General features: G+C 41.0%; 1 protein-coding gene across 1 annotated transcript; it reads left to right on the forward strand.

Moving 5' to 3' along the window:
• The first annotated feature begins 1311 nt into the window (after positions 1-1311).
• On the forward strand, positions 1312-13257 carry LOC139472447 (kelch-like protein 20). Its single transcript, XM_071254928.1, has 7 exons — positions 1312-1405; positions 3598-4034; positions 5413-5921; positions 7236-7464; positions 8421-8561; positions 9031-9223; positions 11705-13257. The coding sequence occupies exons 2-7, from the start codon at positions 3635-3637 to the stop codon at positions 11925-11927; spliced, it is 1695 nt and encodes a 564-aa protein (XP_071111029.1). The 5' UTR covers positions 1312-1405; positions 3598-3634; the 3' UTR covers positions 11928-13257.
• The last annotated feature ends 3544 nt before the right edge of the window (positions 13258-16801 follow it).

The raw sequence follows: 16801 nt of genomic DNA on the forward strand, positions 1-16801 counted from the left end.
AACAATGGTCAATATCTAGCTGTGTTTTCAGAGGAAAATAACATGGCGAAAAACAAGACATATCTAAGAAACAAAGAAACAGATATCTAACATAGACGATGTCATGAAATCTCGAAAACGTGAGGGCCTTCTAACATTCTTTTATGTGACCTACATAATCAGTTAACTTGTGACTCTCTCTGTCAGGGAGGTAATTATTGACCAGGGATCTTTGTCATTGTTTTTTTTTTTTTTTGAAATGTGTTAGACCTAGAAATAACAAGAACTTGTCCAACAGACAAACATCTTGTTTTTTCTAGTGACCTAGTCGTCTTTGTTTCCATTGTCAGAATACCAATGAATACTCTTTACAATTGTCTGCTTACATTAATACACAATAATTGCTCCCTCGACTCGAAACTTCTCTTTCGACCGAAAAATAGAGGGTACTGGCTAAAACGGCTCCTAGCCAAAACGACTCATGTTTTGTTCAGGAAAACGGTCCTGTCAAAGAAAGACAACGAATACGATAGAAATTGGTTCTTATGTGTTTAACCTCGTAACCTCGTATTCAATCATATATAAAACATCATAGATCTAGATAATTTTTCAAACATATCAGGCATGTTACAAACACTTTTGCAGACAGTATAAAGAAATTAATTTGTACATTGTAGAGATCTACCTAGCTAAACATTGTTCAAAACAAGGGGGGCGGTCGGGTAGCCTAGTGGTTAAAGCGTTCGCTCGTCACGCAGAAGACCCGGGTTCGATTCCCGACATGGGTACAATGTGTGAAGTCCATTTCTGGTGTCCCCCGCCGTGATATTGCTGGAATATTGCTAAAAGTGACGTAAAACCGTACTCACTCACTCACTCAAAACTGGGACACAGATCGAGTATCAAATCGTCTGAGGTACAGGAACTCACTGTGCGAAAGTGGGGTTGATACAGTCACAGAACCGCGAATCCTGTGTCACTGCGTTAGCCGTCTTGAGAAAACAGATTAATTAGTCCACAGATTAGGTGGTTACTTAACAATCGGATTACACACACTCCTAGTGTAATTCCCCAACAAGTGGGGCGGTCGGGTAACCTAGTGGTTAAAGCGTTTGTTCGTCACGAAGAAGACCCGGGTTCGATTCCCGACATGGGTACAATGTGTGAAGTTCATTTCTGGTGTCCCCTGCCGTGATATTGCTGGAATATTACTAAAAGCGGCGTAAAACCATACTCACTCACTAAAACTGTATGTTGCCGTTTTCGCCAATCTGTTTGGGATGTTTTCGCAATGACCATTTTGGCAGAGGGCCGTTTTAGCCATAGCGCAAATAGCGACAACACGAAAACAGAGTGCTCAGTTTATTTCGAAGAAGTAATTTGTTTCGTACTCGGAGACAACTACTCTACCGTGTGTCTTGTGGCTGTAGGTGCCTTATTTTATACATTTGTTGTTTATTTGACGGTATCTCTGTCGGCCAAACTCCAAGTAGAACGCAAGTGACAGATTGTTATGTTCATGTCATGTGTCATAACTCAATAACATCCCGACATCATGCTTACATAGACGTGCTAACAATGCATCTGTTGACATTGTCACGTTGCCTCCAGTTGTCATGGCTATTTTTGTGTCTTTGTTTCACATAACGACAGAGAGAACAACGATTCCTACTTGTGATAGATGAAATAGTGAAGCATGGCATCATTTGTCATGTTATGTTGACGTTAAAGGATCAGTTAAGTATTTTACATTTTTGAATGATAAACATGAAAAATTAATATATGATGTAGTGTGATATGCATGATTTAATTTTATGGAGTATGTACAATCATCATGAGCATCGCAATAATTCCTGTTAGCGTTACTGTCAACTAACTCATGTTCATTCACAGGAGGGGCGGTCGGGTAGCCTTGTGGTTAAAGCGTTCGCTCATCACGCCGAAGACCCGGGTTCGATTCCCGACATGGGTACAATGTGTGAAGCCCATTTCTGGTGTCCCCAGCCGTGAAATTGCTGGAATATTGCTAAAAGCGGCGTAAAACCAAACTCATTCATTCATTCACAAGACTTCTTAGAGAAATTCATGCATATTCATTGTCCCGACCCCCCTTCATGGCAGAAGGCTAAGAAGGTATGAATCAGGAAATGGGCACGGTGAGGCGCCTTTTTTTCCATGCTGTCAGTTATTGTTCCCTCTTTGGTCGGATGTGGTCCTCAACGAGGGATATGGAGAATCTCACCCGAGTGTCTTTTGATATCAAATATATCAATACGAGTTAGTAAAAGTGTTTTTCCACTTTTATCAACAAGTGTTGATATATTTGATATCAAAAGACATGAGGGTGAGATTTTATTTATCATCCAACATCATTTTTCCAACTTTTTCAGTTAGTAGAGAGTAATAAGCAGTGTCTAAGTGTAAAAAGTACTGCTCACAGCTTCAGAAGCAGAGCCATTAGTGATGTCATTTGATTGTCACGTCATGGTAACCTATGACGTCAGAATGGTCTGCAAAGCATTGTGATGCAATTTCACCCAAGCGATATCTCCTGTGGGAGCCAGTTTTGGATGATAAAATTACTTTATTGACCATTCTATGGTTATATTTTGGTGATTGACTTCGAAAGGATTATGCATGATTTTTGCTAAAAAATTCTGTGGTTTATTATATATACCATGCATACAGTTCTCTACACAAATGGGGGCAAAATTCACTGTGCAGAGTTGCATCCCTTGGGGATTGCAGAACCAAGCTCCTTCCCAGCGTGTGACACCTTCGTTATACTCTCGGTAACATCGCTGCCACCAGTGTGGGCATGGCCATTACATGAATCTTGAAATTTGCTCTCTCACCCCAAATGTAGTAACGTTTATACTTTTGTTTATGTCTTTGTGAATGCAGTCACAGTTAATTTTGAAAAGGTTTACTGCTGACCATATTTCACAGATGAATTTACCTTTTTGTTTGTTTCATCGGATTGGTTCAAGATTGCAGACGGACAGAAAATCAACCAACTTCTCCCTTATATACTTGCTATACCAATTACATGATAGTTGTAATGAAACAGAATTTCAATAAAAAAATAATTAAGCAGGGGTAAGAGTATTCGGTGTCACGGCAGTCATCACTTGTTTGTAAACATAACAGTCAGTCGATTGCAAGTTCTACTCCAAGCATGGTTGTAGCCTATCACAGTGGGGAGCTTTGACTGGTGGCAGCTATAGTATAGAGAGCTCCTGCAAACGGTATATCGTTGTGAGGAGCTTGTGCCAGAACCTATGATCGTGGGTTCGAATCCAGGTTCTCCCCATTTATGTTTTCTAGGGTGGCAGCACCATACCTGTACTCACCTGTTTCACCAAAATGGTAAACGTCTGAGACCTGCATCACTACAGGCTTTCCACCTTGATGTAACTGGAATACTGTTAAATGTAGCGATAAACCCAACTCACTTACTGACTTGCCAAGTGTTTGTCAGCTGTTTATGAAACCACATGCGTGATAGACTTTCTATGTTATTTCCAGTGAAAGAGCGTAAATGATTTTCATGACTTTTCATGACTCACTCACTCACTCACTCACTCACTCACTCACTCACTCACTCACTCATTGCAGGGTGACCCCTCATCGCCCCCTGCTTGGCTAGCCCGGCATGATCGAGTCTCGCAGCTGCTGCGTGCCAACACATGCCAAGAATGCTTTCGATGTCATGCAAGACCTGCGGCGGCAGCAGCAACTGTGCGACGTCATCCTGTGCGTGGATGGCGCCAAGTTCCATGCACACAAAGTGGTCCTAGCAGGCTGCAGCCCGTACCTGCGGGCCATGTTCACCAACGGGATGCTGGAGACAGACAGCGACTGCGTCCAGATACACGGCGTGGAGCCCACCACCATGGAGATGCTGCTTGACTTCATGTACACAAGCAACATAGAGATTAATGTGGAGAATGTGCAGAGTATTCTCCAGGGGGCCAGTCTCCTGGGACTACACTCACTCAGGACCATCTGCTCACATTTCCTACAGACACAGTTGGTGGCATCCAACTGCTTGGGTAAGTTGGCATGTGGACGTGACAGACTGTGTCTGTTACAGTAGCTAAGTGGTGTGAAGACATATTTGAGTTTTTTAGTTTAGGTATTTTAGGATACGAATATGTCAAAACTGAATTGAATATTGTTCTGTATTTTATTACCTACGAGGGCAAACATTTTGGGGTTCATAAAAATCGTATGTACCCTAGGGTCATATCGCGTCACGAGACAACAGCATGTTGTTTCCGTCATCCGGACAGCATTGTTGACGTCATTGAATCTTATTGTGACGTGAGGTTGGAATGACGTCACACTGGAAATGATGTCAAAGCTGAAGATTGTACACTCTCTATTACACCACTTCATCATATGATCCATGATTTTGTAGGCAGCTGCATCATTATGTTTTCTCCGTACCAGTTTGCAGAAACCGGGCACAGGTGACTCACTGGTGTTAGTAGTTGTAACTGTAAGGCAATAATCCAGAGTTGTGTCCCTTAGACCTTTCAGGATCAGCAGATTATTGATTCAAATCCCCGATTCCTCCAGTTATGGTCCCTTAGCTATCATCACCACCCCAGTATTCCCTGTGTTTCAACAGTCTGTGTCACTGTGAAAATTTCCTCCCACATGAAGATGATACTCCATGATAAAATGGAAATGTTTACATCTCTCATTTACTGAAATGGGTGATGGGGTGGCCTCGTGGTTAAAGCATTCACTCGTCTTGTCAGAGACCCCAGTTCGATTCCCACATGGGTACAGTGTGTGAAGCCCATTTCTGGTGTCACCCGCTGTGACTTAATTTTACATTTGACATTGTATTGTGAGGTCATTGTCACGAGTGCAAATACATGAAAATCAGAGAGGTGAACAGGTAAGATATGGTAGCCATAACAATGAAGCACAGACTCTATAGCGCATGGTAAGAGGAAGCATGTTTTATAGTTTGTCAGACCAAAGATCGTTCAAGTTATCATGCTTTTGTCAGATAGGATTAATACATATTCTTGCAGGTTACATGGTTCATTCTTGGTAATTCTTTTAGTGCAAATGACGAAATTGCTCAATCTGTGATCGGAAAACCTTATTATTTACGATTGACAATAACTATCACACTTCAGGAATTTTACAGGACACTTTAATCACTGGGGGTGCACTTAGGTGGGCCTGTCATGGTGACTGAAGTAATTAGTGTCAAGCGCTTCATTAAGTACCACAGAGCACAACCGTCTCGTGTACAAGAGATAGTAGGCCGTTGTGCATAGACGTTAAGTTCGTTACTGGTGATATTGTTGGAATATTGCTAAAAAAAAGTGGCGTAAAACCATACTCACTCACTCATTCACTGTAACAGAATTCCACTGCCTGAATCTGCCCTATTCTCCATGTTTGCAGGCATCCAGCATTTTGCAGACATGTACACCTGTACAGAGCTAGAAGCAATTGCAAGACAATTCATCTATCAGAACTTTCTTGAGGTCGTGCGAACAGAGGAGTTTTTTGACCTCGCAGAAGAGAGGCTTCTCCAGTTGTTGAAAAGTGATAAACTTCAGGTGATGACAGAGAGCCAGGTGTTTGAGGCAGCATCTGCGTGGCTGCAGTGGGACCCTGTGTGTCGTCTCGACAAGGCCTGCACCGTTCTCCAAAACATCCGACTAGCTTTACTCGAGTTGCCCTACTTGGAAAATGTTGTGTTAAAATCGGAGTTTTTTCGTACGTGTCCAAAGTGCCAGTTGTTCATCAGCAAAGCGATTCGAACAAAACAGGACATGACGGCCATGCAGCTTGTGACCCCACGAGCCCAGCCCCCGTGTATATATGTGGTGGGGGGCAGGAACAGCTCAGACTGTCAGTTGAAGAGTGTGGAGAGATATGACTTTCTGACTGATCAGTGGATGTCCATGGTAGGCCCTGGAGGGAGAATCGGCATACAAATGTCTTCCTCTGTCGTGTGATATTTGTATTTGTTGTTGAGAACATGTTAATGATGATCATTAGTTGTACAGAAATCAGAAAGAATGACAAAATTAAGGATTCAGGGAAACCCTGTAAGTTATGATGGCATCATTCCTGGTGAAATAATCTGGATTAAGATGTTAACTTTTCAAGATTCAAGAAATTAGCAAAACTTTCAAATGTGTTCATATGAACAAACAGTGTCTGACCGTACTAGCAGGGTTTGGACTAAATTGATCTGAACTAAAGGATCTAGACTGACTGGGTATGAACTAAAGGAATAGACTAACTGGGTCTTAACTAAAGGATCTAGACTAACTGGGTCTGAACTAAAGGGATGTTGACTAATTTGGTCTGAACTAACAAGGTCTGAACTAAAAGGATCTAGACTAACTGGGCCTTAACTAAAGAATCTAGACTAACTGGGTCTTAACTAATGGATCTAGACTAACTGGGTCTGAAGGGATGTTGACTAATTTGGTCTGAACTAACAAGGTCTGAACTAAAAGGATCTAGACTAACTGGGCCTTAACTAAAGAATCTAGACTAACTGGGTCTTAACTAATGGATCTAGACTAACTGGGTCTGAAGGGATGTTGACTAATTTGGTCTGAACTAACAAGGCCTGAACTAAAGGGTCAGGACTAAATGGGTGTGAACTAAAAGGGTCTAGACTAACTGGGTCTGAACAAAAGGGATGTTGACTAATTTGGTCTGAACTAAATTGGTCTGAACTAAAAGGATCTATACTAACTGGATCTGAACTAAAAGGGTCTAGACTAAGTGGGTCTGAACTAAAAGTGTCTAGACTAACTGGGTCTCAACTATAGGATCTAGACTAACTGGGTCTGAACTAAAAGGGTTTAGACTAACTGGGTCTGAACTAACTGGATCTGAACTAAAAGGGTCTAGACTTAAAGGGTCTGAACTAAAAGGGTCTATACTAACTGGATCTGAACTAAAAGGGTCTATACTAACTGGATCTGAACTAAAGGATCTAGACAAATTGGGTCTGAACTAAAGGGATGTTGACTAATTTGGTCTGAACTAGCAAGGTCTGAACTAAAGGGTCTGAACTAACAAGATCCGAACTAAAGGAATGTGGACTAATTGGGTCTGAACAAACAGGATCTACACTAAAGGGATCTGAACAAAAGGGATCTGAACTAAAGGGATGGTCTAAAGAGGATTTGCTGTTCTCCAAGATTACATAGCCATGTTTGTTGACCATGTTTTTCTCCACCACTTCCTGTATATTTTAGCCCAGTATGAACATCGCCCGGACGGCGGTAGGGGCCACCAGCCTGGAGGGGATGCTGTTTGCAGTGGGAGGGGAGTGTGCGCTGGTCGACACTCAGGAGGACACCCTCTACCTCCGCTGTGTGGAGTGCTATGACCCAGTCATGAAGCAGTGGATACCCAAGACAGAGATGAAGGTTGCAAGGTCGTTTGTGGCAGTGGCAGCTGTAGCAGGGGTCTTGTATGCGATAGGTATGTCACATGCTTTCCTACAGAAGGGGGCACGGGTGTCCCAGTCGTTAAAATTTTCCAAGTTCCGTATTTGGATGTGCAGAGGTGCGATACTTGAGCATGCTAGAAATCTTTGATCGTGGGTTTGAATCCTGCTTCACCTCAGTTATGTTCTAGGTGTCAGCACCAGCCCATTCTTGTTGGTTTCACCTTAGTGGTCTGAGACCTGCATCACTTCAGGCTTTCCTCCCACATTCAGTTGACATGCTGTGATATAACTGGAATCCTGTTCAAAGCTGCATTAAGACAAACTCATTCACTGACTATCACTCCCACTGAAGGAAAGTTTACTTTTTGTCAGTGCATTAGATTTGAAGTCCAGTGTGAGCTGGTGGATAGTGTGTCGTTGTGCAAGGGAAGCATGGGTTGTAGCTCACAACCACAGGTTCAACTATTTACAGGCAACCAGTCTATTTTCATTCACTTTTTTTCATTTTTGCAAATTTAGGACTGGCTTGTTTGTAAAACAGGAAGAATGCTCTGGCCTCGGCATTAACTAGAAATCAGTGTATGTGTATAAATGGTGGGAGATCTAAGTAGAGGACGTGTGTAGTAAAGCAGTCCAGGCACTTCATTCCCCAACCCGTGAAGTTCCGGGGTAGAATAGGTCCTCAGCAACCCATGCTTTCCGCAAGAGGTGACTATGCTTGTCATAAGAGGCGACTAACGGGATCGGGTGGTCAGGCTCACTGACTTGGTTGGTGCATGACATCATATCCCAATTGCGTGGATCGATGCTCAAGATATCAATCACTGGATTGTCTGGTCCAGACTCGATTATTTTCAGACTGCTGTCATATTGCTGAGAGCAGCGTTAAACAGCAACAAACAAACAAACAAACAAACTTCATTACCTGACTGAGCGTGTCATTGCGGCATGGCAGTTAAACTAACCACGATGGTGACTGTGTCCCCAGGGGGCGAGGACCGATCGTGCAGCTACAGCATCATGGAGAGGTACGACCCCAAGACAGAGATGTGGTGTTTCGCTCCCAGCATGAAGAGGAAGCGGGCAGGATCGGGGGTTTCTGTGTGTGATGGCAAGATATATGTAGCAGGTAAGATCAATGTTACAAACACCTGTTTCTAAGTTATCCGCCTTTTTTAATTATCCTGTTTTTCATGTCTCCATTCTCCACCACCATATTTGTTTCCTACGTGACATCACCAGGTCCATCTCTCTTATCAGAAGTGTGATTTAAATTGAAAACCAATCATGCCAAAAAACCTCACTCACTCACTCACTCACTCACTCCATTTCATACCAAAACGTGTTCAAAGATGTTTTTTGTTACTACCCTATCTGGTGTTAAGGGATAGAACAAGCACTGCAAGGTATGCATGTTGAACTGTGGCATGGTATCTCAGTGGGCTAGCACTATAAAACTGGCAATAGTCCAGACTAGTACAAGCAGACAGACAGACACTCACGCTCATGCTCACAGACACAGACACACATGCACACTAACAGACACAGACTCACACACATGCATACCTTCAACTGACCAGTTGTATGTGTGACTTCAGGTGGCTATGACAAGACATTGCACATGGACAGGGCCAGCGTGGAGTGTTTTGACCCAGATACCCAGGAGTGGACGTTCGCGGCCGAGATGGAGAAGGCCCGGTCGGGGCTGTCACTGGTCACTGTTGACCACTTCATCTATGCATTCGGGGGGCGCTTCAGACACACTGACCAGTACTTTGATCTCGTCGAGAGGTAGGAATCTAAATGCTTTGTGTGTTCATGATGACTTACAACGAGTGCCAGATGTGTGATGACATAAAATACAAAATATATACATTGTTTATTACAACTTATGACAGTGATGCGTGCTGGTAATGTCTTGTTGAAACTCTTAATCTATAATGGATGATTCACATGCAGTAAGGTATTGACATTGTAACTAGACAGAACACATAGTATGTCGAGGAATGATATACAATGATGTACAATTATGTACAATTATGTACAATGATCAGGATGATATTAGCTTATACACATCTGTTCTTGTGACTGGGTTACCATGAACATTAAACAGAACCTAGAAAATTCTACATTATCCTCTACTAAATTTAGAAGTGCCAATTTTACATGCAGTGCTGTTTTAAAATCAGTAAATTGCCACACGAGATCAATCAGTAATCTATAAACACAGTTTCAGTTTTACAAGTAAACAAGGCAGTCATGACAATAAGTAACAGGCCCAAGAATTAATGTAACTGCATTCATGAATGGGCAGAATATTGTCACTGTTGAATGTCTTGAAAGAGATAGAGGTTATCACGCGAGTGTGTTTGGGGATGGTAAATATCCTGCAGTAGGAATAAACATTGTATTTAGCGAGCCTTGGCGAGCTAAATACATAGTGTTTATTCCTAATGCAGGATATTTACCATCCCCAAACACACAAGCGTGATAACCTCTTTATCATATAATGTCATTCTTTAATTCTGTGTTTCAAAATCGCTTTCCCTCTCTCACAAACATTACCGAAAAATTGCGAGTTTTCCTGGAATGCGCGCATTAATATTTATTACGTCACAGGGTAAGTGATGTGTCAGTCGGACAGTGGCAGTAGCCAATATAGTTCCAACTAAAATCTGTTTCTTATACAGTGGCGAGGCAACATATACGCAAAACAACGGTTGTTTTAAATTGCCTTTCGCGGCAATCCATCGGTCTATTCGCTAGAGTAACTGCCCTTTGTCAAAGGGAAACAACTCTAAACCTAGTCTATGAGACGTCACGGCCACAGTCAGATGTTGTTGACAGTCGGTCTGTTCTGTCATAACATTAAGAAGTGTAGTCAGATGTACACACGGCGACAAAACGAAACAAGGTAACAATTCAAACATATTTCGGCCAAATACAACTATTTTAATTTGGGGAGAAGGTTTCAAGCCGCAGAGGTCTACAAGCACAGATATGGCTACTGATCCCGCTTGGCTCGTCCTCATGCCCTCGCAAAATTGTTTCGAAATTTATATCTCCAAAGTTGCCAAAACTTATAAAATGCCTTAGCTACGTCACAGTTAGACACTGATTTTCAGTATGTTAGACTGTTTTTTTTTATAATGATAGCAATTATCCCTGTAGTTTATCCAGATTCCCGATGGCTAATTCTGACTCGATCGCCGAATGACGAGGGCGACCCCATGTTTGTTTATAAACAGTGAAAGTAGTCCTACTTGACCTTTGATATTTGCATCTCTATCCGCATATGACCCCAACGGATATCGTTTTTATCCGTTGGCCTTATCCTGTCGAGAAACCTACCCATTATATGATAAACATGTATATCCGTTCTTGAATCTGGAAAAGTGATGGATGGCAGTTGTTCACAAATAGGTATCCAAACCACACTTGTCAAGCAGATCACAAACATCAAGTAAGGGCTGAAAGCTGTGAATCTCCCTCTTGTAGCTCTTATATAGCCACAGCCAGCCTTCTAGAAAGATTCCCATCCTGAAACTTCCCTATTTATAAATCCTGCCATGTTCATGTTAATAACATAGGGCAGATAACTCTAACTTGCTAAATTTGCAAGTGCCAATTCTACATGCAAGTAAAAAAGGCAGTCATGACAATACAAAGGGTATAAATAACAGGCCCAAGAACAAATGTAACTGCTCTCATGTATGGGCAGAATATTGTCACTGTTGAATGTCTTGAAAGAGAGACGTATATCTGTTCTTGAATCTGGAAAAGTGATGGATGGCACCGAACTACACTTGTCAAGTAGATCACAAACATCAAGTAAGGGCTGAAAGTTTTGAATCTCCCTCTTGTAGCTCTTATATAGCCACAGCCAGCCTTGTAGAAAGGTTCCCATCCTGAAACTTCTCTATGTATAAATCCTGCCATGTTCATGGTAATAACAAAGGGCAGATAACTCTAACTTGCATAGAAAGTTCTTCTGGGCCCACATGCACAAAGAAATCGCAGCACTGCAGTTATTGTAGTTCCTGTACTTTAACATAGGCTTACAATAGTCGTAACAGTACGATCCACTGTGCATGTGGGCTCCGAAAGGCTCCACTCACAGTTGTCTGAGGTTCAAATCCAGCCGTTAAACTTGAGATTGTTTTACCAGCATTTCAGTACTTTGTTGCTTCTGTCTGTTACCATTGATATGTTTACACTAAAACTACTTACACATTTTTAAATCATTATTATCATCATTATTTATTTGCACAGATTCAACACTCTCACCCGCCAATGGACAACAATCACCCCCATGAACACCCCCCGAGCCTGGCCGGGCATCTCAGTGTTTGATGGAAAGATATATGTTGTCGGAGGCTTCGATGGCCAGAGTCGACTGCGAAGTGCGGAAGTGTATGACCCAGATGCTGATCAGTGGTCGTTGCTAAGCAACATGCTTGTCAGTCGAGCCGGGTGTGGTGCAGGCGTTGTGTGAAATTTCTTTGGCGTTAACAATCCTTGAATGTTATTCATATTCATATGGCGTCCGACAACTTTGGATGTTTTTGAATTTGTTATTCAAATAGTTTAGGGTGGAGTGGAATAATTTACCTTTTTTCTTAGCTCACTGGCAAATCTAGCTTGGTACTTTCTCCGATTCCAGATCACTTCCCTCAGACTTTGAGTTGACAACACCATGATCGTGCACGGTGGTTCTTTTGTTTGAATGTTCAATTTCCAAATGAAACATTGTGTTATGTATGATATACATGTATATCAAAAACACATGCAAGAGGAACTGTATTTTGAAATTCCACTATTCCTCCTGTGGGTGTTATGACCTGCTTAGGTTAAGATCTCATTGTTTGTGTTAATAATATTAGCATATTTCATATTAATTTTGAAAAAGATTGCATACACCATGGACAATAACTGAAGATGCATTTTGTGAACTGTGTATCTGAATTCTCATTAAGATCAGATCTTTTGCTCTGATACGATACCTGTGTACGTGAAGATCAGAAAACCCCACGATAAGTACTCCTGTCAGGTGAACTTTCTGATCAGCCAATGAGCTCTGAGGCTTAAATTCTTGGTAATAAGCATTCAGACCAGCTTATCAAAATTCTGTGTCTTGAAAACAAACTTAAGCAACCAGTTCAGAATGTAGATAATAACGGCAGTGCCAAAAAGGGAGTACCATCCAAGGATTGTTTATGTTCTGTGTGGGTTTTCTTGTGTACAAATAAAAATGTCCAAATTAATGTGGCAAGGAAATAAAGCCAAATCATTCTAGAAAGCTGACATGTGATTGGCTCATGAGCACTTCATGGGGGTCAAAGGTCACTCAGGACATTCTGTGGAGGTGTCAGATCTTCATACAGAGAGGTATCATATTGGATGATCTGATTGGAATGATCCCAGTCTTCATTGATATTTTTCATGAGATGTTTTAACTTTTTGTTTTATCACTGTGTTTTCCTCTCCAACATTTTATACCTTCACAGATAACAGTGCAGTGATTGTAGAATTCATTCAAATCGTCCATCTCTAATCTCATGCCAAAGAAGCAGATTTATATGCCAAATGAGAAACATATAAGAATCTTTGAGTGAAGGTCAAGCAAACTCAAGTAAACTCGAGCGTAACCTTGAACATGTTACAAATGTATATTCACTTGCTAATCTGCAATCATTCATTCTACATAGATCTCATCCAATTATGCTTGGCCCAGATTCAAAGCTGGGTAATATTCATCAAATCATCTGTGTTTTGTAAGTCTAGACATCCTTTTGCAAATAGGATGAGGAATAATGAAAGGTGGAATGAACATTCAAAGTTGATTTTCTGAAAGTTTGTATTCAATCTGGAACATTTTCATGAATCATGTACATCGACACTTGACCTCACATCCTGTTCAGCTGAACTATTTCCCAGATGTCATCGGGGGCACGGGTGGCCCAGTCGTTTAAGGTGCCGCGATTCGCTGTGCAGAGTTGCGTCCCTTGGGCACGTCAGAAACCTATGATTGTGGGTTTGAATCCCGGTTCGCCCCAATTATGTTTCTAGGTTTGTCAGCACCATACCCGTGCTCGTGGGTTTCACTTAGTGGTAAACGTCTGAGACCTGCATCACTTCCGGCTTTCCTCCCACATTAAGCCGTGATAAAACTGGAATACTGTTAAAAGCGGCATTAAACCCAACAAACTCACTCACCAGATGTCATCATCCAAGTATATCATGACAGACTTGATTCTCTTACTTTCATGTAAGGCTTTTGTTAAAATCTCCCATGTCGGTGCCCGGTGCCTGTAAAGACTTGAGTGGGGATGGGGGAGTAAAGTTTGTGATGTCGGACTGTGTCATGTAACACCTATGACGTGCTCGTGTTATCAACTGCTGGTTTGTCTATCCCTGACCTGATTGTTCACCCTCTGTGGTGATATAGCTGTAAAATAGATTAGGGTGAGACTGTCATAAACCAGCCAATACTAGAGTTTGGAAACAATTGACTTATTGGATGATGAGGTAGGCTTTGTTAAGCAAGCTGGTCAGTAGTACTTCATTGAAATGTACCAGGAGTGCACATATTTAAGACCAGGGCCTCTAAACAGGTTTCGTCCTCTTTTAGGACCTAATATCTCATTCAAAATTAAGCCCTGGGCTTAAATAGGGAACATTTACAAGCACACCTAAACATTCAATTTTTATTAATCAGGTCTTTTCAAATTCAAAAGTACAATAAAACACTAACATGCCACTAAAACATCTAAACATTATGAAATACAACTGAGGAGATGAATGTGTCTTATAGATATTGAAGCCTCTCACTGCGCCAACAGCCTTACATCTTCTTGGGCAGAGGGTGGATCACTTGAAGCTGGTTTCTTAATTTGAGCCCTTGGCCCATTAACGAAAACAAATCTTGTTTTTTAGCCCAGAGCTAAAACTACGGAGGGGGTGCGACTTGTTTAAGTAGAAGTATCATGTGAAGTGAGTTGGAACATTAGTCATTTTCATTGTAATTATGCATCTATGATGTTTCACAGTGTTGTTTGTTTGCTTTCTGTTTTTTACTGCTTTGTTACATCCTGTACAAAGAATCCACATATTCATTGCTGTGTATACATCTGTTGCATCTGGTCATGTTAGTGATGATAGCAAGGTTGTGGACGCTTCGATCTGTGCAGCCATCATCAGTCAAGATTGATGGTGTTTGGGTGTTATCAACGTTAGTAATGCATTCATGTAGTGCATTCAAGTACTGGGTATCGACATTAGTTATGCATTCAAGTACTGGGTATCGACATTAGTTATGCATTCAAGTACTGGGTATCGACATTAGTTATGCATTCAAATCCAGGGTATCAACATTAGTTATGCATTCAAGTACTGGGTATCGACATTAGTTATGCATTCAAGTACTGGGTATCAACATTAGTTATGCATTCAAGTACTGGGTATCGACATTAGTTATGCATTCAAGTACTGGGTATCAACATTAGTTATGCATTCAAGTACTGGGTATCAACATTAGTTATACATTCAAGTACTGGGTATCGACATTAGTTATGCATTCAAATACTGGGTATCAACATTAGTTATGTATTCAAGTACTGAGTATCGACATTAGTTATGCATTCAAATACTGGGTATCAACATTAGTTATGCTTTCAAGTACTGGGTATCAACATTAGTTATGCATTCAAGTACTGGGTATCAACATTAGTTATGCATTCAAATCCTGGGTATCAACATTAGTTATGCATTCAAATCCTGGGTATCAACATTAGTTATGCATTCAAGTACTGGGTATCGACATTAGTTATGCATTCAAGTACTGGGTATCAACATTAGTTATGCATTCAAATCCTGGGTATCAACATAAGTTATGCATTCAAGTACTGGGTATCGACATTAGTTATGCATTCAAGTACTGGGTATCAACATTACCGGTAGTTATGCATTCTAGTTCTGAGTTCTGGTATCCACATGATAAGACTGCCACACTTTGTTTATCAACTCCATAGTGCTTTGACATCCCAGGGTAGTCTCATTAGTCCACACTGACCCTGTCCATTTGTGCAGTGTCTAAAAAATGAAGAGTTTCTGGGCTCCTTTTTATTAAATTTCATAACTATAATCTCTCAACTGTTTTTATCTGTAAAATATGTTCACTTCAGAGACTAGCTGTATATCTCTTTTGATATATTAATAGATCTGGGAATTTATTTGTCACAGTGATCAGTCAAGTCAAAGGTCAAGGTCATCCTACTTGGTAGTGGCAGAGAAATATCTATTTCATCATGTTTGTGGCCTAAAGTATTGGCGTCAGTTGTGAAGTCTATTGTTAACCCCCAGACATCATCGTCCCCCATGATGTACATATACATGATAGATGTCCCTGTTAGTGTATAGGCTATTTTGCTTGAAGTGGTCAGTAGAAATCTGTGGACAGGTAATGAACTGACAACAGAGTTGTGGTTGTTGATCTAAATATACCCTTATCATGAGCTTTATGTGGACAAAGCTAGTTTCCTAGGCTGGAGGAGGAGGGTGCACTGGTTACCGGTATTACTGGTGATGTCAGTACTATACATTTATTGCTGCACTCATGCCAGTCTTCTATACCTGCTCCTGCTGTCAAGTGTTGTGTTTTATTTTGCAAACAGTCAGTTTTATTACATAGGACCTAGTTCATTCCAAGTCATGTGTCCTTAATCCTCCTAGTGATATCTGTTGGAAAACCTTTCTCAGGATCATTGAGTCCTTGCCACTGCTCCTATGGATTACCTTGGCCATTATGTATTTTGGTTCAGAAGGTAGGACTAGTGTGTTTCCAAGTCACTGCGCTCAACAAGTTTGTATTATCATGACTATTATCATACCAGAAAAAAATATTTCCTTCTACAAAATCTACCATAAATTTTACAAGAGAATATGTTTGACCCATCAGGAGAAAAGGGATCTTATGGGTGTTGGGATACAATTGTAATGTCACGAAGAAAGACGTTTGACGTAACCTTACTTCCGTAAAAATCGCAATGTGTGCAGCCTGTAAAATAATATCATATTTTTCTCTCGATAGTTCGTAATGTAATAAAAAACATTATTTCAGCATTCATGTCTACTTTCAATTAATCAGACATTTTATTTAAAAACTGCAATTATTACATAAACAGTCATAAGTCTGAAAATGGGACTTTGCTGAAAATGAGACCATGTTTGATGCCATGTGACTCTGTAAAAGCTTATCAATTGTATCAATTGTATTTCTGTGGTCCCAGGGTACAGTAGTTTTAGAACATAATGAGAAGTCAAATGTGATTTTTCACCCATAAGGTCCCTTGTTTCCTGGTTGGTCATATA

Source organism: Haliotis cracherodii, unplaced genomic scaffold (genome assembly GCF_022045235.1).
Source record: "Haliotis cracherodii isolate W230 unplaced genomic scaffold, xgHalCrac1.p SCAF_1, whole genome shotgun sequence".
NCBI classification, from domain to species: Eukaryota; Metazoa; Mollusca; class Gastropoda; order Lepetellida; family Haliotidae; genus Haliotis; species Haliotis cracherodii.